General features: G+C 45.5%; 2 protein-coding genes across 3 annotated transcripts; one reads left to right on the top strand and one right to left on the bottom strand.

Annotated features, from left to right (window-relative positions):
• Window positions 1–2,514: 2,514 nt before the first annotated feature.
• LOC136520576 (protein PHOSPHATE STARVATION RESPONSE 3-like) lies at window positions 2,515–6,546 on the bottom strand. 2 transcript variants are annotated; one of them, XM_066514128.1, is made up of 8 exons: window positions 6,371–6,546; window positions 4,537–5,221; window positions 4,184–4,397; window positions 4,010–4,086; window positions 3,878–3,917; window positions 3,718–3,787; window positions 3,558–3,627; window positions 2,515–2,983 (listed from the first exon to the last, which is right to left on the bottom strand). In XM_066514128.1, exons 2-8 carry the CDS (start codon window positions 5,182–5,184, stop codon window positions 2,693–2,695), a joined length of 1,410 nt encoding a protein of 469 aa, XP_066370225.1. In that variant the 5' UTR covers window positions 5,185–5,221; window positions 6,371–6,546; the 3' UTR covers window positions 2,515–2,692. The 2 variants fall into 2 exon arrangements, with proteins under 2 accessions (XP_066370225.1, XP_066370226.1); XM_066514129.1 differs by having other exon boundaries at window positions 4,184–4,373.
• A 6,395-nt stretch (window positions 6,547–12,941) lies between these two features.
• On the top strand, window positions 12,942–14,300 carry LOC136523125 (serine/threonine/tyrosine-protein kinase HT1-like). The gene is made up of 2 exons (XM_066516906.1): window positions 12,942–13,847; window positions 13,961–14,300. The coding sequence occupies exons 1-2, from the start codon at window positions 12,942–12,944 to the stop codon at window positions 14,240–14,242; spliced, it is 1,188 nt and encodes a 395-aa protein (XP_066373003.1). The 3' UTR covers window positions 14,243–14,300.
• The last annotated feature ends 8,302 nt before the right edge of the window (window positions 14,301–22,602 follow it).

Genomic DNA, 22,602 nt, shown 5'->3' with positions numbered 1-22,602 from the left:
TGAATAGCTGTCTTCCAAGCACTCCTATCTAAGGCTAAGTCTTTAGGTATATTCCATCCTTTCAAGTCTCCTTTTATTGCCTCTACCCAAGTCAACTTCGGTCTTCCTCTGCCTCTCTTCACGTTACTATCCTGATTTAGGATTCCACTATGCACCGGTGCATCTGGAGGTCTTCGTTGCACATGTCCAAACCATCTCAACCGGTGTTGGACAAGCTTTTCTTCAATTGGCGCTACCCCTAATCTCTCACGTATATCATCGTTCCGAACTCGATCCCTTCTTGTATGACCGCAAATCCAACGCAACATACGCATTTCCGCGACACTTAGCTGTTGAATATGTCGTCTTTTCGTAGGCCAACATTCTGCACCATACAACATAGCAGGTCTAATCGCCGTCCTATAAAACTTGCCTTTTAGCTTCTGTGGTACCCTTTTGTCACATAGGACACCAGACGCTTGCCGCCACTTCATCCACCCTGCTTTGATTCTATGGCTAACATCTTCATCAATATCCCCGTCCCTCTGTAGCATTGATCCTAAATATCGAAAGGTATCCTTCCTAGGCACTACTTGACCTTCCAAACTAACATCTTCCTCCTCCCGAGTAGTAGTGCCGAAGTCACATCTCATATACTCAGTTTTAGTTCTACTAAGTCTAAAACCTTTGGACTCCAAAGTCTCCCGCCATAACTCCAGTTTCTGATTCACTCCTGTCCGGCTTTCATCAACTAGCACTACATCGTCCGCGAAAAGCATACACCAAGGGATGTCCCCTTGTATGTCCCTTGTGACCTCATCCATCACTAAAGCAAACAAATAAGGGCTCAAAGCTGACCCTTGATGTAGTCCTATCCTAATCGAGAAGTCATCCGTGTCTCCATCACTTGTTCGAACTCTAGTCACAACATTGCTGTACATGTCCTTAATGAGCCCGACGTACTTCGTTGGGACTTTATGTTTGTCCAACGCCCACCACATAACATTCCTTGGTATTTTATCATAAGCCTTCTCCAAGTCAATAAAAACCATGTGTAGGTCCTTCTTCTTCTCCCTATACCGCTCCATAACTTGTCTTATTAAGAAAATGGCTTCCATAGTTGACCTTCCGGGCATGAAACCAAATTGGTTCATAGAGACCCGCGTTATTGCTCTCAAGCGATGCTCGATAACTCTCTCCCATAGCTTCATGGTATGGCTCATCAACTTAATTCCTCGGTAATTTGTACAACTTTGAATATCTCCTTTATTCTTGTAGATCGGTACCAATATACTTCTCCTCCACTCATCAGGCATCTTGTTCAATCAAAAATATGGTTGAACAGCTTGGTTAACCATACTACAGCTATGTCCCCGAGGCATCTCCACACCTCGATTGGGATACCATCCGGTCCCATCGCCTTACCTCCTTTCATCCTTTTCAACGCCTCTCTGACCTCAGATTCTTGGATTCTCCGCACAAAGCGTCTATTGGTGTCATCAAAAGAGTCATCCAACTGAAAGGTTGTGTCAATATTCTCACCATTGAACAATTTGTCAAAATACTCTTGCCATCGATGTCGGATCTCATCCTCCTTTACCAAGAGATGCTCACTTTCATCCTTAATGCACTTAACTTGGTTGAAGTCCCGTGTCTTTCTCTCACGAACCCTAGCCATCCTATAAATGTCCTTCTCTCCTTCCTTTGTACTCAAGTGTTGGTAAAGATCCTCGTACGCTCTACCCTTTGCCACACTTACAGCTCGCTTTGCAGTCTTCTTTGCCACCTTATACTTCTCTATGTTGTCCACACTCCTGTCATGGTACAAGCGTCTATAGCATTCTTTTTCTAGAAGAGAATATATATCAGCATTTGATGGGAGCTTCCTGCTTGAGGATACATCAGGCTTATGATACTAGCGTATCTAACTGTATATTGCATGACCTTGTAAAGTAAGGACCTTATAATTTTAGATTGTACATATACCTTACCTGTACAGGAATGAAAAGAACCACTTATCCTTCGGAATATCAATGTACTACCTTCTCTTGTGCAAAGTTTTTCTTTGTTACGTTCAGCTCTAATCATTGGCTTATGATGGCATTTATAAAGATGAAAACTGCTTTATATGATGCCAAGCTGCGGGGATTGTGCCCTGCATTCATTCTTTTCCGCTTTGCTGAACAACGATCATCTATTCAATTAGCCAATAATTTCGTAACTGATCCCTCTGGGAAGGATGAAGATCTTTACTCACCTGGCATCTGGCAAGAGGGAAGCCATACATTCTTTAACTTCAAACAATGCCTAAACCAACAGTGCCTAAACCATGTACTTCAAACAGTGCCATAAACCAGAAGTATATGGTACTCTACGATTGAGGAAGCCAATGTCTTCAAACAGTGCCTAAACCAGAAGTACATGGTACTCTACGATTGACGTAGATAACACCGAGGAAGCCAATGGATTTGAAGAAAAAAAATCCATAGCAACCCAAACCTAAGTGTCCTATGTCGGGGGAAATTTTTTCAAACATAAGCCCTAACTTCCATTTTTCATTCCAAAGTCAAACTATATAATACAACGGCTAAGATCTGAAGTCCATTTCATGCCAAGATATCAACAGATAACTAGAGATACTATGGTTGTTCAGGTTACAAACAATAGCAAATAGCTCCTGAAGTAAAACGGGAGGTGCAAATGTCCGGCACAGCTACGAACATGGGGCCTCGTTCTCAAGATCAACCTGAACCTTTGTCCTCTTGATCCTTGCCGGCGATTTGCATTCTGTGTCTACAAACGGGTTTTTGTTCTTGGATGGCTGCGGAGAAATGGTGCCTACCTCAGATTCGCTTCTCTCATCTGATGTCGATTCAGGTGACACTGTCGCTTGTGGCTTAGTTGGAACTTTTAGTGACACATTGCCGGCCTTCTGTTGCTCTTCCAGTATTTTCTGCACGTATCTTGCATGTTCCTCTATCCGTAGCTGCAACTGCCTTTGTACCTGGTTGTGAAATTCAAATCATCAGAGCTGAAAATATTTGATAATTGAGTGTTTGTTACTACATGTTTCCTGACTATTTCAGGTACCACATGATAATGGGTGTGGATACTAGACCCTGTTTAGATCCACCTTGCTAATAGTTAGCAACTAAGAATTAGCAAGAGTGGATCTAAACAAGCCTATGCTAAAGGCCAAAAGGGTGGTGCTAACTTCTAGCAAGAATTTGAAAGGTAAAGGTTGCTAGACAGTGCTAAAAATTGGCATGCTAATTTAGTGGATCCAGTGCCTAAACCAGAAGTACATGGTACCTGCAATATATTCGATTCTGATTATTGAATTCTAATTTTTATGGTCAAAATTTATAGTATACAATTAATTCTTTTAGGTATTCATTGATTGTATATAAGCTGGCCAGTTAAAGGATAGGATGAACAGAACGCAAGTGGACATATAGAACTGAAACCAAACTCCATACTAATTCCTTGAATGATTTCGGATAAATTTATTTATCAAGCATGTGAGAACTTGTGAGATGGGATAACATAGCCTGCACTCTGGATGTTCTGATACCCACCTCTAATTGTTCATGAAGCTGTTTCTGAACCTCGATTTGCATCCTTAGAGCTTCTGCCACTTGTAAATTCCTAAGAAACATGTTAAGGAAAGGGATGTAAAACTCTAAGGTCGTGCTGCTTATGTGCATGTTTCCCTACTTAAGTGATCAGAGGACTCACTTGTTTTTGCTTGAATCACTGCCGCTCTTTCCTGATTGTGCTTTTTTATCCTCCGAAGAAGCCTTCTTATCTACTCAGAGTAAGCATTTAGAATTTTCGTTCTTTTCAGAAAAAAGGCTGCTATTATAAAGGAGACAGTAAATAGGTAATTTAAGCTTACCTTCTTTAGGCCCAGGAAGATATTTCGCAAGCCGATACTTCTATATGAAGAGTATAGGAGAGAAAATGTAAGTTATAATGAGAACATAGAAGGGAGAATTAATTTTCACTGGAAACAATTGTACACTTGTACCTGCAGATGGCTCTTCACATGATAAATGGTTAGACCTTCTGCCTTCATTAGTTTCAGCACACCCTTAGGAGTTGCTTCTGTAAAGATATGAAAGCAAACTATTTATTAAGGATGGTCTGTCAAATATAGACAACCTGAAAACATGTGAGAGATAAAGCAAAATGGCCAACTTACTTTCAGGTCCTTCAAGTTTTTTTACGGCCTCCAAAAAACGCTCATGAAGCTCAAGTGTCCACCTCAACCTTGACTTGTTAGTTGTTGCAGAGCTAGAAGATGACTGAGATGAGCTAAGCTGGACCTTAACTGGTGATCCTAGATTCTGTATGCTCTGAGTGGAGCAAGATGATACTCGAAGTGATGACAGCTGTGGTGGTGTGCCATATATGTCCTAAAAACAACGTGTCAGAGGAATATCACCATAAAACATCTATAAACTGGAACAGAGGATCTGGTGTGCTGCAAAGCCCAAACTGTTACCGTCAAATTATAGTGGAGCAGTGTTTCTGTAAGGGGCTCGGTTAACTTACACCTAAATGAGGACTCTTCTCATTGTCAGTGATGGCAATTCCTAGCTGCTCAGACAGGAACTGAAATTCCATCTGTTCATCAAAAGCCAAGGCATTGTTTTCTCGGAATCTGCCATCAGAAGCTTCTCCAGAAAGATCGAGGAAGTCTTTCAGATCATCTGACTGTTCAGCTTCATCTAAACCATTGCCAGTATCACCACTTAAGAGCAGAGAGGAGCTTGATGACTGCCCAGCTGAAACATGCTGCTCACACTTTGGGGGGTGAGGCAGGAAAGGTAAAGTGCCCATTTGACGGCATGGCTCTGTTTTTGTCGAAGATGACGAAAACAAGCTTGTGCAGAATGTCGAAGAATTTGAGAACATGGGTTCTGAAAATTTAGGATGTGAGACATGAGACTGCGGGCTATCAGGATCAGATTCAGGGCTTCTTTTCTGAAGGTTAACTGATAGGCTCCTTGACAAGCTTGATGACCGGATCAACTCAGTCTTGATGTTTGATGACTGACTCGTGGATGCCAATGTGTCATCCATCAAGCTGTGGTGATCTAATTTAGCATCGAACAGCTTATGAACTGAAGGTGCAGAGGCATGTCCTGTTTTGTTGGGAGTGGCGATTTGCTCCATCGCAAGAACACTCTGAGAGTTCATTGCTTGCAAATGGTTTCTGGACTCGATAATCACCTGCCTGCACATGACAATCGATGTCGATAGTTATTAGAACACTGCAATGCTGCAAATTTCATTAGCTCCTCTGTTATAGAAAACAAGGAAAGTACATAAGAAATCCTATTGTTTGGAATGTGAATACCAAATGCCACATAAATACACATACAAGAAGAAGCTTGCTTAGCCCATATAGATCTAATTCCATGTTTTAGTAACTTATTGTTCAGATAAGCAGTAGTTCTTACCTCTGTTTCACTAACGGATGATCATTCGTACAGTATTTAGATGAAAACACCTAGGAAACCAAACAGGTGATTTGTTTTTTTTTTGGCATAATTGAGCAAACAGCCACATGGCCAGGAAAAATACAGTAAAGTTTCCACACGGCTGCTCAATGAGAGAAAAAGGAAAGGAGGAAGAACTCTAAAAATCCAGAAAACAATTCTCTGAAAGAAGAAACCTCTAAATACTATTCACGAGTTTCCTGATGTTTTCGCTGCAGTTAAATTCTCACTTACTAACCAAGTAACCAAAGATTTTGTTTCTTTTCCCAAATAAAACGGAAGAAAGGAAAAATAAAATACTGTGGTTTGCAAAAGACTAGATTCGAGGTTCCATGAGCATTCCAGAAAATTAATCCATTTTATGAGGTGAGTACATGCTGTGCTGTCCGTCAGTGAGGCATGCTGTACACGCCCATACTCTGCTCAGGTGCTGCACTCACAGCTTCAGAAGTCAAGTCGAGGAAACCTGGCATGCAGCTGGTGAACAGCCCTAAGAAACTAGACCGGACTCCAGGTCAAATATCAGAAACAGCACAAAAAGGCTCAGCAAAACAAAGGAAGATCTTCGAACTTCGAAGGTTCAAACTTCACTGCAATTGCTAATTCCAATCGGTGTACGGAATGCAAGGGCATAAAGTTCGCCGCAACACATGCTTGATATGCATAGCGCTAGCGCTACCAACCAGAAAAATGGGAGAAGTTAAAGGCAAATCAAGAATGAGGCTTGTTTGCCTTTGGAGATTGATGTGACCAGAAGTTCAGAACAGAAGGAATCGCTAAATCTTGCAAGAAATCGGGGTTAACTGAAACCAACGACCCAAAGGGCCAAACGGGAGGCATCGGCGTGCAGATAGGATAGAAGGATCTTTGTAACCTCGGCTCACCTGAAACTCCAGCGACGAGACGGATTGCAGGAGATTCAGAATCTGGAGGCTGCCAAGTGCCAATCGTCTCTCACTCCACCAGTCTCCACTCCTATCCAAGTGCCTTCTTGGTGTGCGCCATCCTGGTCTGGTTGGTTGGCTGGCTGTTCTGCTTTCGGTCTTCTTCCAGGGGGTTAATAATGGGGAAAATTGGTTCTGCAGCATTGAAAGGTTGCGACCTCTATAAAATACCATTAAAAGAGTTTGGCCTCGTAAAATAGCACTGAAAGTTGTTACCGTAAACTAAAAATAGCACTCCGTCAGGTTTTACACTCGGGAGCGTTAATTTGACCTAGACTCCAAAAGGTAAGTGACATTTTTGCCCTTGCCTTGTCCTCATCCCTGTCCTCATACGGGGACTGCGCCACGCAAGTGAGACAGCCGTGCCGCGCTCGGTTCTGCCTGGGAGCGCCGCCTCCGCCCGTCCGTCGGCCGCCTGGGAGCTCCGAGGGCCTCCTGCGTCGGCCGCCGCGGCTTCCTCTCCTCGCACAGGTCGCTCCCCGTGTGGAGGCCGCGCCGTCCGCCGCGGGCTGGTACTCGCGCGGAGGCCGCGCCGCCTGCACCGTCCGCCGTGGGCCGCTCGTCGTGCGGAGGCCGCGCCGCCTCCGCCCGTCCGCCGGCCGCCTGGGAGCTCCGAGGGCCTCCTACGCCGGCCACCGCGGCTTCCTCTTCGCGCGCAGGCCGCTCCCCGTGTGGAGGCCGCGCCGTCCGCCGCGGGCCGCTTGGAACGCGGAGGCCGCGCCGCCTGCGCCGTCCACCACCTCCTCCTCCTCGACTGCGTGTTGCGCCGGCCGTGACTCCTCCTCCTCCAGTGCGCATGCGGTGGAACAATGCATCGATCTAAGATCCCCGACGGGTAAGAATGAAACCCTAGTTAAGAATTTCAGCTTTTCAGATTGGTGACATCATTCATTCAAGGGACAGATTCTTATAGTATTGCTAATTGAATTGAGGAGGCAGGAACTGGACATTTTGCTTGCTTTGGTTGGTTGAGCATGGGTTGTAGTGTCCAGTCTTCACACTTTTAAAGTAGATAGTTGTTTTTGGTTTTGCTTTGCATTTTTTGTTTGTTGGATTTATGAAATAGTTCATGTTTTAAGTTTTAGTTCTTAGGCTGTTAGGATGAAACACTGCGAACACATTGGTACATGTTGGAACTCTTTATCTTGAACGCTGGAAAATTTTCTTTAAAGAAGAAGTTTTAATGACATTGGACATGATGGTCATGTTGCATGGTCTCAGAAATGCATTGCAGGACCTACTCTTCTCTATCATATGTGTTTATTTTGAGTTATACTTGAAGTTAATAATAAAGTTGTTCCACTAATATTTTGAAAATGCACTTTTATGTCCTCTTAATACATATTTTGTCTCGCCAGTGGCCTTCTTTGGTGGAAGTTGCAGAAACTCGTCAACTCCCTCCTATGTTGATTGAAAGATATAACACAGCTGCTGGTGAAGGAACAGCTCTTTGCGGGTTTTTTGCTGACATACATCGAGCCTGGGCAACAGTTGACAATTCATTTTTCGTCTGGTGTTTTGATAAATGGTAAACCACTGATACTTGTTTTCTTTTTCTTTTTCTTTTTTACATGTGTGATTGGCCTTAAACTGTTAAAAGGGAATACCCTTTATAACGAACTTGATTCTTACTTGGTACTCAGATTTATCTCGTTCTCAGTTCGTTGTTCCATGTTAGTTAGTCACAGCGCTGTTGTTTTGTAAAATTGTTTATACAAGCCCATTATTATATTCCCTTCCATTGTCTATTTTCATATTGGTTTTGAATCAAATGATTGTATGGTCTATAATGTGTTACTTCTGAACTTTTGGCCATGCTAAAATTATACGAGCCCATTATCATTGATTTGAGTTTATTAGATATAAACAGCAGAGTTGGGTTTAATAGCAGTTTTCAAGTGATTCCACTTTCTCGTAAGTGGTCTAATGATACCTTTTCCTCAATGGAGACATGCCATCCTTATTGCTTATATAATTGTTTTTTTTTTCTATTTCCCAGGGATGGGCAGTGCCAAGAGCATAATGTCGATGAGCAAGCAATTTGTGCTGTTGGCCTTGCTAGGGCAAAGCCTGGGATTTTCATTGAAGCCATTCAATACCTTTTAGTTTTAGCAACTACTGTTGAGGTAAGAATGATTATGATTTCCCTTGGAATTGCAACGCACATGCATACCTTGAATGGCACTTGCTAATCCAATTGATATATGAAGACGAGCAAAATCTACAATAATATATATTGCCTGCAAAATTCAATCGTTAAGTTAAAACACACTAAGCATTTGACACAATTTCTGGATAAAATTACTCTTCACAGTATCCATTTTCTGTTTCTTATACCTAGCACACCAGGACTAAAATTTACAGGATGCTGAATCAAATGGTATCCTGGGGCTATATATAGTTTGAGATTTTTGTAGTGATATGACTGGTCAAGTGTTCAACACTGCAAGGAAGAGTGGACCATCGGATCCTTTCAGGGCATGCTTAGTTTCCTTGCCTTGCTTGACCTAGCCTCAGTAGTGGCTGGGTAACGTAAAAAAGAGTCAAGATAATCAAATTTATTTCTTACCTACTAATCTTGCTGGGTAAGGTCTTGGCTAATGCAAGCGCCCACTTTGTCTACTATGACATTGAAGCTGTTCCAGATTTTCTTTCAAAAACCGTCTCTCCCTTGACATGCATTCCCCGGCCTTCCTTGCTGTGCTTCCCTTGTCATAACAGATTGGTGCACCTTGCCATGTCAGGTCGGATCTGATCTGACATACTGTCGTCCGGGACCATAAGCCCAGCTGACTGCCCATGATAGAAGATGTAATTAAATCTCAACACATCAGTGTGTTCGGTTTATCTCATATCATCAAAGGATAAAATGAGATCTATACCACAGAATCGATTTCTTTTTTTTCCTACATGCAAAATGATTTGATTACATTGCTGTTCTGTAGTAAAAGAAAGGGAGGGTGTGGTACTTCAAAATGCAAGAATGCTTCCAAAAAGTCCAAGAAGAATGCTACAGGAACCTCTACTTCTTCTGAGCCCCCTACTGAACTTGCTGTTGAAGCTAGGTAAGTTAAACTTTAAGTTTCATGTTTTAGCTGAATTATCCTACATGCAAAATGACTTGATTACATTGTTGTTATGTAGGAAAAGAAAGGGAGGAGGTGGTACTTCAAAGAATGATATAGGAATAACCTCTACTTCTTTAGTCACTCAATCACCTGGTACAGCTACAGCTAGCCCCTCTACTTCCTTAGCCATCCAAGCACCGGTTAGTCCAGGACCAACAACAAGAAGGATGGCAGCTTCTGTTTCTACACCAACAAGAGTCCAGGGCCAATAACAAGACAAATGGCAGCACAACTGGATACATCACCAGGAGGCATTGCTAAGAGGGTCATCATAAACTAGGCTAGTGTGATCTTGAATCATTTTATTGAACTGTTGATGTATGAAAAAGTCATGTACTAAACCTATTTTGGGCATGTGTTGGACCAGACCAATATGGTTCCTGTACTGTGAATAAGGATGGCAACGGGTATATACCCGTCGGGTATCGCCGGAACGTTCTCTTCCCCGCTACGGAGAATTCATCCCGTCCCCATCCCCATTAACTGTCTCGGGTATAGATTCTTGCCCATCCCCGTACCCCGTCGGGTATCGGTCGGGTAACAGATACCCGACGGGTACTGCATACCCGATAAACAAGGACACTTGGGGTCGCAGCTTTGCAATCGGAGACGTTTCTTCTTCACCCGGGTATAAGTGTCGGAGTCTCGGAGATGTCGAGGAGAAGGAGCGAGGTTGCAAGGAGGACGAGCAAAGGTGGCAGAGAGACCGAACTGAGGAAGCGAGGGGCACGAGCGCTCGTGAGGCAGGCGTGCTTGTGCTGCTGGCGGAGATGGTGAGGAAAAATTGAACGAGGGTTCCTAGAACACACAAATTATATATATGACTGTTCATATTTGGACCAAAATATCTATGTTGAGCTTCTTTGGGCCTAATACTCGCATGACAACTCAAATAGTCGGGTTCCCCAACGGGTAACGGGGACAGGTAAACAGGGAACGTTCCCGTACCCGCTATACCCGTCGGGTATGGATTCTTGCCCATTTAGATGCCCGCGAGTAAAGATATGATCCCATCCCCGTCCCCTAATGGATCAAATACCCGTCGGGTATCGGGTATCGGGTCCCCGTTGCCATCCTTAACTGTGAACTTATCTGGCCATGTGCTTGCAAGATGTGTTGGTCAATATTAGTCCATGTGTTGAACCAGAATATTTTTCATGTGCTTGGTCAATATTTAGTGCATATGGTGACTATGTGTTGAAATGCTGTCAATTCATCTCTGTACTTCGTTCTTATGTTTTTAGAGCTCCTGTACCGGTTTGGGGCTTGATTGTTATATTTTTAGAGCGCTTGTAACGGTTTGGGGGTATTTTGGTCTAAGTTAACAGACCTAACGCTCAAATCTAACAGAATGGTACTTTCAGTTCACGTGTGCACCTTTCAGTGGTATTTTACGGGACCGATGTCTTTCAGTGGCATTTTATGGAAGTCGCGATCTTTCGATGCTACAGAACCAATTTTCCCTTAATAATGAGCAGCCTCCCTCACTGCATTTCTGGTTCGTTTTTCTGATTTGGTTCTCTCTCAAGATTTGTCCACATCTGTTCTCTTCTCTCCATCAGCCGAATTTCTTTTCTTTCTTTTTTACTATATATAAACCCTGAGATTGAAGGCGCACAAGGGCCTTGTTTGGATCACCTCCAAATTTTAAGTTTTTTTACTCTCTCTCCGTCACATTAATTTTTAGCCGTTTGCATGGAGCATTAAATGTAAGTAAAAAAAATAACTAATTACACAGTTTAGTTGGAAATCACGAGATGAATCTTTTGAACTTAGTTGGTCCACGATTAGACAATATTTACCAAATAAAACGAAAGTACTATTTATCGGGTTGCAATTTTTTGCAATCTAAACATGGCCAAGAGACGTCAGTTCCCACCAACCATTTGCAGTAAATTTTCTGCCAGCCCATTTTCGGTATGCGTCAATGCTGTCACCAGCCATGCTTGCTCTGTGTTTTTCTGTAATGATTATGTTGCCATCTTGAAACGATGTGTGTCAACTTGCTATTAATATTTGTTCTATTGCAAATCATGTGCGACAATCCAGGAGTGGCAACCACAAAGTTGGGTGGATTTGCCATGAACTAAACTACTAAAGCCTTCTGAGTTCTGATCCGAGTACGGTAACGCTACCGTTCAGAAAAGCTGTTTTTCTTTCACCCCTTCTAAATCAACGTGGAGACGGTGAAGCCACGGTTTATTGATTCTGATTATCGGAGCGCGGAGTTAGAGTCGGAGCTGTTAGGCCTTAACTTTTGAGTAAGTTTTTTTTAACCTAACTTTTAAGTAAGTTAACCCTGAATGATTAAAAGCTGGCGGTGTGACAAATAAATTTGTTGCAGCCGGTGCCAAAAATAGAAATGATTTAGTTTCTTTTTTAGATTTATTTTGTTACCTTTTTCACCGCATGTTTGATCTAAACTGCCTACCTAAAAGACCAACTAAATTTTAGCTAAGCTTCGCTGTTTCAACCTAGCTAAACTCAGCTAAAGTTTAGTTAAGTCTATTAGTTGAAGGATTTAAACACGTCGGCTAAAGATTAGCCAGGAGAAATTTTAGCTAGCTAAAATTTACCAATAAAATATAGCTAAGACGTTCTACCGAGTACCAAGGCTCTCATTTCATGAACAACATCGCTGACAATAATAAACGTACATCGTCCCTCGGTCCCAGTGGATGCGAACATCTTCAGAGATTAGGTAATGCTAATGCATTGCCCTTTTCAAAAGACATGACATTATTGAACTAATCCTGGTAGTAGTGTGCCTGACATAAGCATTGGAAGATAGTAAACAAATGAGAGATAGATGGAATCTACGCAGCCTCTGATACAACCGAGAGGACAAGCATGGGCACCAAAGAATCATCAATTTTTTTTTAATTGAGGTATATGCATCGTAGGCTCTTGAACTTGTCTCGTGATGCCACTTAGGTCCACAAACTCTCTAATCGTACTTCTGGCACTCTAATATTGTTTAAGTATGCCACTTAGGTCCATAACTCATCGGATCAAGGTTTTTGCCGACGTGGCGGGGATAGAGCGCACGTGAGCCGCGTGTGAGTGGTCATGACGCCTGCTGCATGCGGCGCGGACGTGGTCGCTCTGCTCTGTCACCTCTACTAGGCTGCCTCCTCGTCTTCTCGCTGCTCTGCCTCCGCGTCGTCGTCTGCTGCGCGCAGGAGCCTGGGTCGAGTACGACGGCGCTCGAAGAGACGCCGAAAAGGTGCGGCCTTTTCTAAACTGCATCTTCATGTGCGACGTCGTCCGGCTTGTCCCACCGTTGTCGATCGTGTTGGTAGCAGCAGAGCCCCGGTACCGTCGCCGGCCGGCATGCCGTGTGCGACGCCGTTCTGCGAGTCTTGATACAGCTAGCGCCCTACATGCTCTCGTGCTTCCGGCTGCCGCGGTTGTTCGGCGGCGGCGGTGGCGGGGACGCGGACCAGCAACAGGCCGCGGTGGTGTCTCCCCGTCGGGGCCCGTCGCTGCCGTTCGCGGCGAGCCTGTTCGCGGCGTCCCCGTCGACATCCGGGCGCGGGAAGAGCCCGTGGCCGCCGTCGGAGGCGGACGACATGGAGAAGAAGCGGTGGGACAGCATGGAGTCGTGGTCCATGCTGCTGGACACGGTGATGGGCCCCGGCGGCGAGGACAGCCTCAGCGGGCGGCGAGAGGAGTGGATGGCCGACCTGTCGCATCTCTTCATCGACAACAAGTTCGCGTCGGGCGCCAACAGCCGCATCTACCGCGGCATCTACAAGCAGCGCGCTGTGGCCGTGAAGATGGTGCGCATCCCGGAGCGCGATGAGGCCCGCCGCGCCGAGCTCGAGGAGCAGTTCATCGCGGCGTGCAAGAAGCCACCGGTTTACTGCATCATCACGGAGTACATGTCCCAGGGCACGCTGTGGATGTACCTGAACAAGAAGGACCCTTACTCGCTGTCGTCGGAGACGATCCTAACGCTGGCGCTGGACATCTCGTGGGGCATGGAGTACCTGCACGCGCAGGGCGTGATCCACCGGGACCTCAAGTCCCAGAACCTACTGCTCAACGACGAGATGCGCGTCAAGGTGGCCGACTTCGACACCTCCTGCCTGGAGACCAAGTGCCAGGCCACCAAGGGCAACAAGGGCACCTACCGCTGGATGGCGCCGGAGATGACCAAGGAGAAGCCCTACACCCGCAAGGTGGACGTGTACAGCTTCGGCATCGTGCTCTGGGAGCTCACCACCTGCCTGCTCCCGTTCCATGGCATGACGCCCGTGCAGGCCGCGTACGCTGCCTCAGAGAAGGTTAGGTTGGGTTGCTTCTGTTTCAGTTGATGATGTGTGAAAGAACTGAATCTCTTTGTCTTTTGTGATTGGTTGATTGCTGTTCCTGACTGGGTGTGTCCATCGATCATCAGAACCTGCGCCCGCCGCTGTCGAACTTGTGCCCGCCGGTGCTCAACAACCTAATCAAGAAGTGCTGGTCGGCGAACCCGGCGCGGCGGCCGGAGTTCAGCTACATTGTGTCGGTGCTGGAGAAGTATGACCACTGCATGAAGGAGGGGATGCCGGTGACGGCGCACCAGGAGCTCAGGCTCTGGCGCTCCTTCGCCAAGATCTTCAGGACGGGCTGCATCACCAACAACTTGTCCATACCGGTCCACGTCCACGTCCGTCGCCGCATGCAGCAGGCGCCATGACCACTCACGCGCGGTTCACGTGCGTTCTGTCCCCGCCACGTCGTCAAAAATCTTGATCCGATGAGTTATGGACCTAAGTGGCATACTTAAACAACATTAGGGTGCCAGAAGTACGATTAGAGGGTTTGTGAACCTAAGTGGTACCACGAGACAAGTTCAAGGGCGTACAATGCATATACCTCTTTTTAATTCATGAGCGATAATCCTTTGGAAGAATCGTCATTAGCAAAAGCTCATGGCGGTGACAGGCGAAAAGTGCCTTGTGGAATACTGCATGGTGGATTCAATAATTGGTGATTTTTTAAGGACAATAATTGGTGATTAGTGCAACCATTGCAGGCATTGACTTATAAACTATGACTTATCAGCCAACAAATAGTATTTTTCTTTAACACCAAATCAGCCAACGGTACTTTTAGCCATGGCTTATCTGTCAAACAAGCCCAAACGAACAGGGCGGATAAGAGGGGTCAGTGGGTTCATGACTATTGACTAATACTATTGGCTAGGAGTACTAGATTTGCGTTTGTGTAGGTCTAGGATGACTCACAAATCCCAAATGTGCGGTAAGTGCAAGAAGAAGAGGCCAAAGGAAATGCATACGCAAACTATGAATCCATCAAGGGCAATATTAATTATAGGATGTTGTAGCCTGTAGCCAAAAAAAACAGTCAAACTCTTGGAAAATATCGCAAATTATTGTTATATTTGTGAATTGCATGCACTTGCTTTGTTTCAAATTATATATAGGTCCGTGTAGCTTTGTCTTAAGTCAAATTTCTCTAATTTTGATAGTTTTATGGAAAAAATATGTTAACTTCATGCAAGGTCAAATAAATAGATGCAGCAACAAGAACATTTTCTTGGGGAATTAAATAAAACTAAGTGTCAATTAGTGTATTTTTCTACCGCCTTAGTTAAAGTAAGACAAGTTTGATATAAGACAAAGTTTAATTGGTAAAGTTGGATTTTTTTAATTGTATCCTATCAACACCCCGATAGGGTCCCTCCCATGTAAAAGTGGTTTCTCTTGGCTCAAGCCTCTTCGATTTGTATGTATGCAATCTGACCGTATCCGGTAGAAAATGGATTTCTTTTAATGTGTTTCGGCATTTATGAGCACAACCCTTTTAAGGCCGGTCTCTATAAGGAGTTTCATCACACAGTTATCAAGACTGCCACATCAGCTTTTGTATTGGTAACTGTGACAGCGTGTTTCGTCTAGATGAAACTCTATGAGGGCAGTCCCAATGGTGCATTGATGATGGTTTCTATCCTCATTAAATGACTTGCCACGTAGGCAAAATGCTGATATGGCAACGTAATTAATGAAGAAAGAGAGCAAAAATCATAGAAATTGTTTCTTCATGAAGAAACTAGGTCTACTCTTGACCCAATGCACCAAGAAACCATGAAATCACCATTGGGGAGAAACCACCAATTTCTAGGGAGCTCGTGTCGCACTCCCATTGGAGGAAAAGATAGAGTTGGGAGAGAAAAAGAGAAAATAGTTATTACTCATAGAAACCATGGGTTGAAAAGCAATACTTTTTTGATGCGATATCCTATATTATAAAAACTACTAGTTTCTTTCATTGGGACTGCCCTGAAACTCTCTCTACCTCTCTCTTCATAATTAACCTGCCAACTCGGTAAATTTGCTGACATGTCACATCATTAAATGAGAATGGAACTCATTTGAAAATCTCATTGAGAATAAAATTGGTTTAGGAAAGCTTGGAGATCCGATTTAAAAATTAATGAAGCCTAAATTTTATTGGAGAAGTCTATGCCACGATAGAATGTAGGCCTATTAAGACACACAATCGTCTAAACCAAACTTCTACCTTATTTGTTTTTTCCAAACCCTGTTCGTTGTTCACTCCGTCTGTACAACGACTAGCGCCATCCATTATCCAAGAGTGGCCAAGCCGACATAGGGCACAAGTCCTTTCCGGCACATAGTTTCTCGTGGACTTTTACACTATTTTTTGTGTAAAGGTGCATCCATGCGTCAGCAGCTTCTTGTGCACACTCTTTATTATTTCATTATATTAGGCACTATTTGGTTTCTCCTTGCTAAACCATAAACTAAACTTTAGTCACCGGATGTTTGGTTTGGATGGCTAAAAGAGATCTTTTAATCCCTTTTAGTCAATGTGTTTGACTCTAAAGTGACTAAATGGGACTAAAAGGTGAGGTTTAGTCCCATTTAGCAACATCCTGGTGACTAGTTGACTAAAACTCATTTAGTCCCATTTAGTCATAATGTTTGGGTGAAAAATGACTAAATAAGATTAGATTTAGCTGACTAAAGTTTAGCGGGGAAACCAAACACCCCCTTAGGGCGTCCCCAACATCTAACTATTTGGCTAGCTATTCTGACGTGGATAGAAAAAAAGTAGAAGAGAGAGTAGTCGCTAGCAACGAACAAATAACTAATCTATTTTACGTAGTCCAATAATTTGAGAGAGGGACATGTGGGTCCAATATTACATAGAAAAATAAAAATATATAAAATAACCATTACTTTTATCTCTCAAAACTAGCTACGTAGCTAACATAATTGCGGTCGCCCTTAGTACTACCACAGCTAAATTTCTATTGGATTTTGTCCCGGCCCCATCATGATCGACTGATCCACCTGCTCATTGGTCACAAAAAGAAAGAAAACGACGCGCAGGGGCTCCTCGTCGTCCTACTTGCTGAGTGGTGGATTTCCTACCTCGGCCTAGGATTGGCTGATGCAGATCCAGTAAGGCAGTCCCAATGCTAATTTCACGTCCCAGTTTCTAACACGCTCATATTTTGAAAACAGTGCAGAAGAGTTTTCATCCTTATGAAACTCTCTCTACTCTCATGAAACGTTTATCGTCTCTCTTTATTAACACATGTCATATCAGCGTATTTAATGCCCATAAAATCTCCATTGAAATTGGCCTTAAAGGACAAACCAGTTCAGCAGAACACGCAAAATGACATTTTTGCCATTCGGTTTGTTGTTCTGGTGAAGAAAAGAAGGTGAGAAGTGATGAAGTGCGTGCGTGCGTTCTCTCCTTGGTAATTTGCTCTCGAATAATGGTAACGACTAACGGGGCCAGATTTGGTCACAAAACGTCCGTTCATCACCTGGACTCCTGGAGGCCGCCGGGCCAGGGCCAGGGCCAGGCCAGCTGAGACCGGCAAGTTGGCATTTTTGTTCTCGGTGACGTGACGTCGTCAGGTGAACGCAAATGCAGCCGCGTCCTTGTCGCCGGCCGCCATCTCCTTTCGACGTCACGTCAGGGTCTTTTTACCCTCGTCCGCGGGACCGGGACGGAACGCCGGGAGCTAGGATAGGGAAGATGCAGAATGGAATATGCGGCGGCATATCGCGGGAGCACGTCGAGGTCACTCCTCAGTCACGCTCTACACTGTCACTACGGGCGGCGGCTGAGGCAGGGCGGGGTCGCCGCCGCCGCTGCCAAACCACACCACTCACCAGGCCACCAGGGGCCGGGCCCCGTCCATCGCCGTCGTGTACCGGCCGGGAGACCGTCCAAAATCTGGCCCTGCAAGCGGCCGGGAGGCCGTCCATCGCCTGTCTCAGGAGGCGGGTCTGGTAGCCGCAGCCGCTGGCCTGGAATCGGCAGAGTGGTTGCTGGAGCGAGCGTACGTCGTGGCAAATATTGCGAGCGTGTCGTGTGTGGACGCTGGACAGCGTGCAGGATCACGTGACAGGCGAGTGAACACTAGCATACCTGATCCTGTGAACCATCATCATCCATACACAGAAACAGTGTATTTTATATACTCTAAGTGGCAAGTGCTGACTTTGCATCAGGTCGGGTGGAGTGAGTAGCACTGCACATTACTATACATCCCTCCTATCCTATGGTAGGGTATCTTGGTATATCCAGTGGCATCCAAGCCAATCAATCATGGAGGAGGCGACACGGTCGTGTGTGCCTCCCGAGCCTGATTTCCTGCCTCCAGGTGCTCAGCTCTGGCCATGGCCATGGACGGGGCGCGGACACCAACGGCCAACCAGACGCGATGCCTTGCAGCCGCACGCACACGCTGGTCCCTCCCGCCCGGCGCCGAGCACAGCCCACAGGCAACAGAGCCAAGCTCTTGGCATCCGCGAAGCGTTGCCCCCTCCCCCTCGGACCTCCGCCGCGTCGCGGCCGCACTGCGTGCTGCTCTACCACCACTAGGCTAGTAGGCTAGGCTAGCAGCCGGGCCGAAACTGATGAGAGCAGAAAGCGACCACCACGCCACCAAAGGCAGAGGACAACGACCTCGATCCGACCGGCGCTGCATTTCGTTGGCTCGTTCGGTCGGGGCATTAGGACGCCAGGAATTAATCCTGGCCAGCGAAAGCTTCTGTAAATTGAGTAGAGATACTCATTCCCGGTCAAACGAACGGGGCCTTAGAGATGAGGATGATCACACCGTACAACTGCAATAGTATGATTTTGCAAAAACCATTCACGGTATGGTATATACCGTCTGATGCATCTTCGTCCGACAGGGATGGCTGAAGATGTATATAGAAATATATCCATCCAGTGTGAGAAAGGGATAACTCTATGTTTTGGCATGCATCTATCCGCCTGAGTTTGATTTTATCCGTCAAACTTGTAACGCAAATACGCTCCTTCATAGGCCTACATCCCAGCCTAATAAACCTTCTGCATCCATTTTGTCTGTTGACCCTGCTGCTCGCCTTGCTCCGCAACCTGCCCCGTTCCTCCTGCTCCTATTCTGTGTGCCGCACCTGCCGCTGCTCCTGTTCCGTGTGCCACTCCTGCCGCTGCTCCTGTTCCGCCGCTCAACCTGCAGCTCCTGTTCTTGTTCCGCGCTGCCGCCTTGCCCCCGATGACGCTGACAAGCGCCGTCGACGCAAGGAGAAGCACTGGGCCATGGCGCGGAAGCCCTCTGGCCTTACCTCCTACTAGGACTGCAGTGTGCCGGTGCCCCGATGAAGACGACGGAGAAGGCTACACCGGGATACGTGCATGTTGCAATATACAATTCAAAATATTTCAGAAGTTTGAGAGGGATGTTGTAAGCGTTGTTTATTGATATTATAAAAGTAGATCAAGATGCTGCACATGTTGTAATTGCTATACACGTATGTTTCAAGGGTATATTCCAATTGTTTCATCTGTTCCAGAAGAATGTTGCAAGCGGTTTATCTAGATGTTGCAAAAAGTGGATTTGGATGCTGCATATACATGCATGTTGCAAGCATATGTTTTAAGTGTTTTTAGGTGTTTCATACGTATGTTTGCAAGTGTTTCATATGGTTTTCAAATGTTTTTCGGGTGTTTTCGCAAGTGTTTCATACGCTTGTTTCAAGTGTTTCATCTGTCTTTTTTTATGTTGCAGCAGTTGCATCTGGATATTTTAAAAGTAGATCGGGTATTGTACATGGGATGCGCATGGGAAGCGGTTGGCGGCAGTGACGACGTTCGGGGCGGCGTGGGCGACGTCCGGAGTGGCGCGAGCGCCACTGCTGGTGCACTCGCTCACGATCCCGATGCGCTAGGCGCTCGCTCGCTTCCTATGCGAGCAGCGTTCGTACGCTAGCGCCCGGATCGAGCGTCCGGGCACTAGCAAGTCCGAACTCGTAAACCAGAAAATCTTTGACCACGAGACTATTATTAGAATCTTTCATATTTGGGTGCCTGATCATAGATCAGTTGGTTGGGTTTCTTGTGGTGGAACATGTCCACACGGATTTAAGTCCTCGACTTTGGCACGGGTGCTTGCATTTTTCTGCATTTATTCCAGGATTTAAAGGGCTATGCTTTCAATGGTAGGCGACGTCTCAGTCGACAGCGTGACGTCTGTGGTGACTTCGTGAATCTCAAAATATATCGGCTCAGTTCTTCGGAGGTGCTCATAAGGGCAGTGTTTGCGTATGTGTATTGATAAGGGTGAATGTGCGTGCGTGTTACGGGTGTCAACGTTGTACTGTGTAATTCTAAAAAAAATATTTCCTATTTGACGATTGAGCTACATCTTAAAAAAATATTTCGTATTTGGCGATTGAACTACAGAGTAGTTTCAATGGCGGCTGTAGTAACGCAGAGGCAACTGAAAGTTAAACCCACTCATCAGTCCTCCCTCTTCTCCTCTCCGCGCCATGTCTTTTGGCGCCGCCACTGCCGCCTCCTCCCTCATGTGTTGCACGGTGCCTCCTCTGCCTCCCGCTCCTCGTCCACTTCGCACAAGTAATGAGGAGGGAGGAGACGACAGCTATGATGCCTGTGGAGTGAGAGAGCTTGTTCGGCTGGTAGAAAAAAAAACACTGTTCATACTGATTTGTTATGAGAGAAAAACACTGTCCCGGTTGAAAAAACAAGCCGAATAAACCGTCTTCTTGCTCAGCCGAACGAGCTCAGAGAAGCCGAGAGATGGTGTGGTGATGAGAGAGGAGATAGAGTCCTAATGTCTCATGAATGGGCCGCACTGTCACTTTTGGTGCGTAAGTAAAACCAACATCGAAAACAATCGAATGGCTAAAATATAAACAGTTTAATGGTAAGAGATTTCTAACTTTCAATGGTCAAAAATGGACTTATCCGTCGCTAGCATGCTCGCAGCAGTTCTTTGCGCTGCGGCTGTGACTGTTTGTAGCATTGGCTAATGGCTACAGTAGCCCGTACTTGTTATCTTGCAGCCTAAAAAGCTGATGCAATCGTTGTTCAACTGAAAACGTTGAGCACCAGACAGTACGATCCACTGCTGTATACTCCCGCCGTTGAGAAAAGAGTGCAATTCTCGTTTATCGAGGAGTCAAACTTTGATTAAATTAATATAAAAAATTATTATAATTTATGATACAAAATAAGTATTATTAGATTAGTTATAAAATATATTTTTATAATAAATTTTGTTTTGAGATATAAATGCTAATATTATTTACTATAAATTCGATCAAACTTGAGTCACTTTTATCGGCACGGATCCTATAATTACATTCTTTTCTGGACGGATGGAGCATAATATAAAATATTTTCAAAAGCTTGTACAAGTGCAACAGAATCAATTTCGCGGCGAGCCTGCAACTTGCAGCAGGCAGCCAGGGCATCAGTATCAGCCACGAGTGGCGTGACGGCGACGCGCCGGCCGCCGCGAGCCATCCGTTCCGCCACTCAACTCCGCGCCCCGGCTGACCGTGACATGGGACAGCGATGCATACAATACAGGGAGTTGCTGCTGACGACGATGGCGCTTGCCGATTCCTTTTTCCTACGGCCTACTGATTGGAATTGGAATGGATCAGATTGCTTTTCCTGTTTTGTTTATATGATCTCATCAGATGATGCTGCGTTCCCGCTCCCACTGTCCTTGGATCTCCAACAGTGGCTAGCCACGGATGATGATGCTTGATGGCTCAGTGTCAGTGTAAACCACACCACACACCCTGGCCCAAAGCATCTTTTTACTGTTATTTATTTTGTTTTATCTATATATAAACCTCCTTTCTGTCAGTATGTGCATCTACTAATCATCATGGTGATGAATCATGGTAATGAAAGGTCTCTCTGTCGATTAGTGAATGGACATGGATCTATCATGACCCAGTTCACTCCTGATCATGAGCTAGTAGGACTTCTGTGGCAGTATAATGGGCCAGGCCCAAAAGCCTTACTGGGCCCATGGGCTCTGCTCAATTAATTAACTGCGAATATATAAAAAAAAAAAACTCGACCTGCGAGGGGCAAGCTGCCCCCGGGCATTATACGTAAGAAAATGCCTTCTCACACAGGCCGAGAAAACCCCCGAACCTCGGCCCCGGCCCGACACTGGGAGACGTAACCCGTGAGATGGGCCGTCTCCTTTAAACCAGTGCTTTGGCACCCGGGACAGGCGAGGGCTGAAATTCGCTCTCACTAGTAGAGTCGAACTCAGAACCTGGAGGATGCCGCCGGAGTAACTAGCATATCTCAGTTAACCAACTGGACTAGCCATCCTTTGGCATTAACTGCGAATATAGCATTTCCACACAACTGGGCCTGTTCGCTTGTCTGAATTCTGGAGGAATCTGGATGATTTGGAGGAATGCTGGAGGAATTTGTGAGAGAAAAATACTGTTCTAGATGAAAAAATAAGCGGATCAAGCCGGATTTAATGGCACGCGAACGGGGCCAAACACTTCTGCGCACAAACAAAACCACGCGTAGAATTACAGGGTCTGTTCACACGGGTCCATCAGTCCACGACGTTCAGTTCACATCCCGCAACGCCAAAATCACCCGTTGCTGATCTTGGTATAGGTACTACGTCGAATGCAGCTTAGCAGTAACATGAAGACCTTCTACAATGGCATGTGCAATAACATCACTCTGGTCCTCTGACGACCTCTG

This window comes from Miscanthus floridulus, chromosome 18 (assembly GCF_019320115.1).
Source record: "Miscanthus floridulus cultivar M001 chromosome 18, ASM1932011v1, whole genome shotgun sequence".
Classification (NCBI taxonomy): Eukaryota; Viridiplantae; Streptophyta; class Magnoliopsida; order Poales; family Poaceae; genus Miscanthus; species Miscanthus floridulus.
The sequence above is the reverse complement of the archived record's forward strand: the minus strand, read 5'-3'. Positions and strand labels throughout refer to the sequence as shown.

Bases quoted from the DNA above. Each gene is read 5' to 3' on its own strand.
- LOC136520576 (XM_066514128.1), bottom strand. From the start codon at position 5,184: ATGAACTCTCAGAGTGTTCTTGCGATGGAGCAAATCGCCACTCCCAAC. The intron at 4,087-4,183 runs GTAAGTTGGCCA...ATATCTTTACAG, and splicing joins AAAACTTGAAGGACCTGAAA to AAGCAACTCCTAAGGGTGTG. The intron at 3,628-3,717 runs GTGAGTCCTCTG...CATGTTTCTTAG, and splicing joins AGTGATTCAAGCAAAAACAA to GAATTTACAAGTGGCAGAAG.
- LOC136523125 (XM_066516906.1), top strand. From the start codon at position 12,942: ATGCTCTCGTGCTTCCGGCTGCCGCGGTTGTTCGGCGGCGGCGGTGGC. The intron at 13,848-13,960 runs GTTAGGTTGGGT...ATCGATCATCAG, and splicing joins CGTACGCTGCCTCAGAGAAG to AACCTGCGCCCGCCGCTGTC.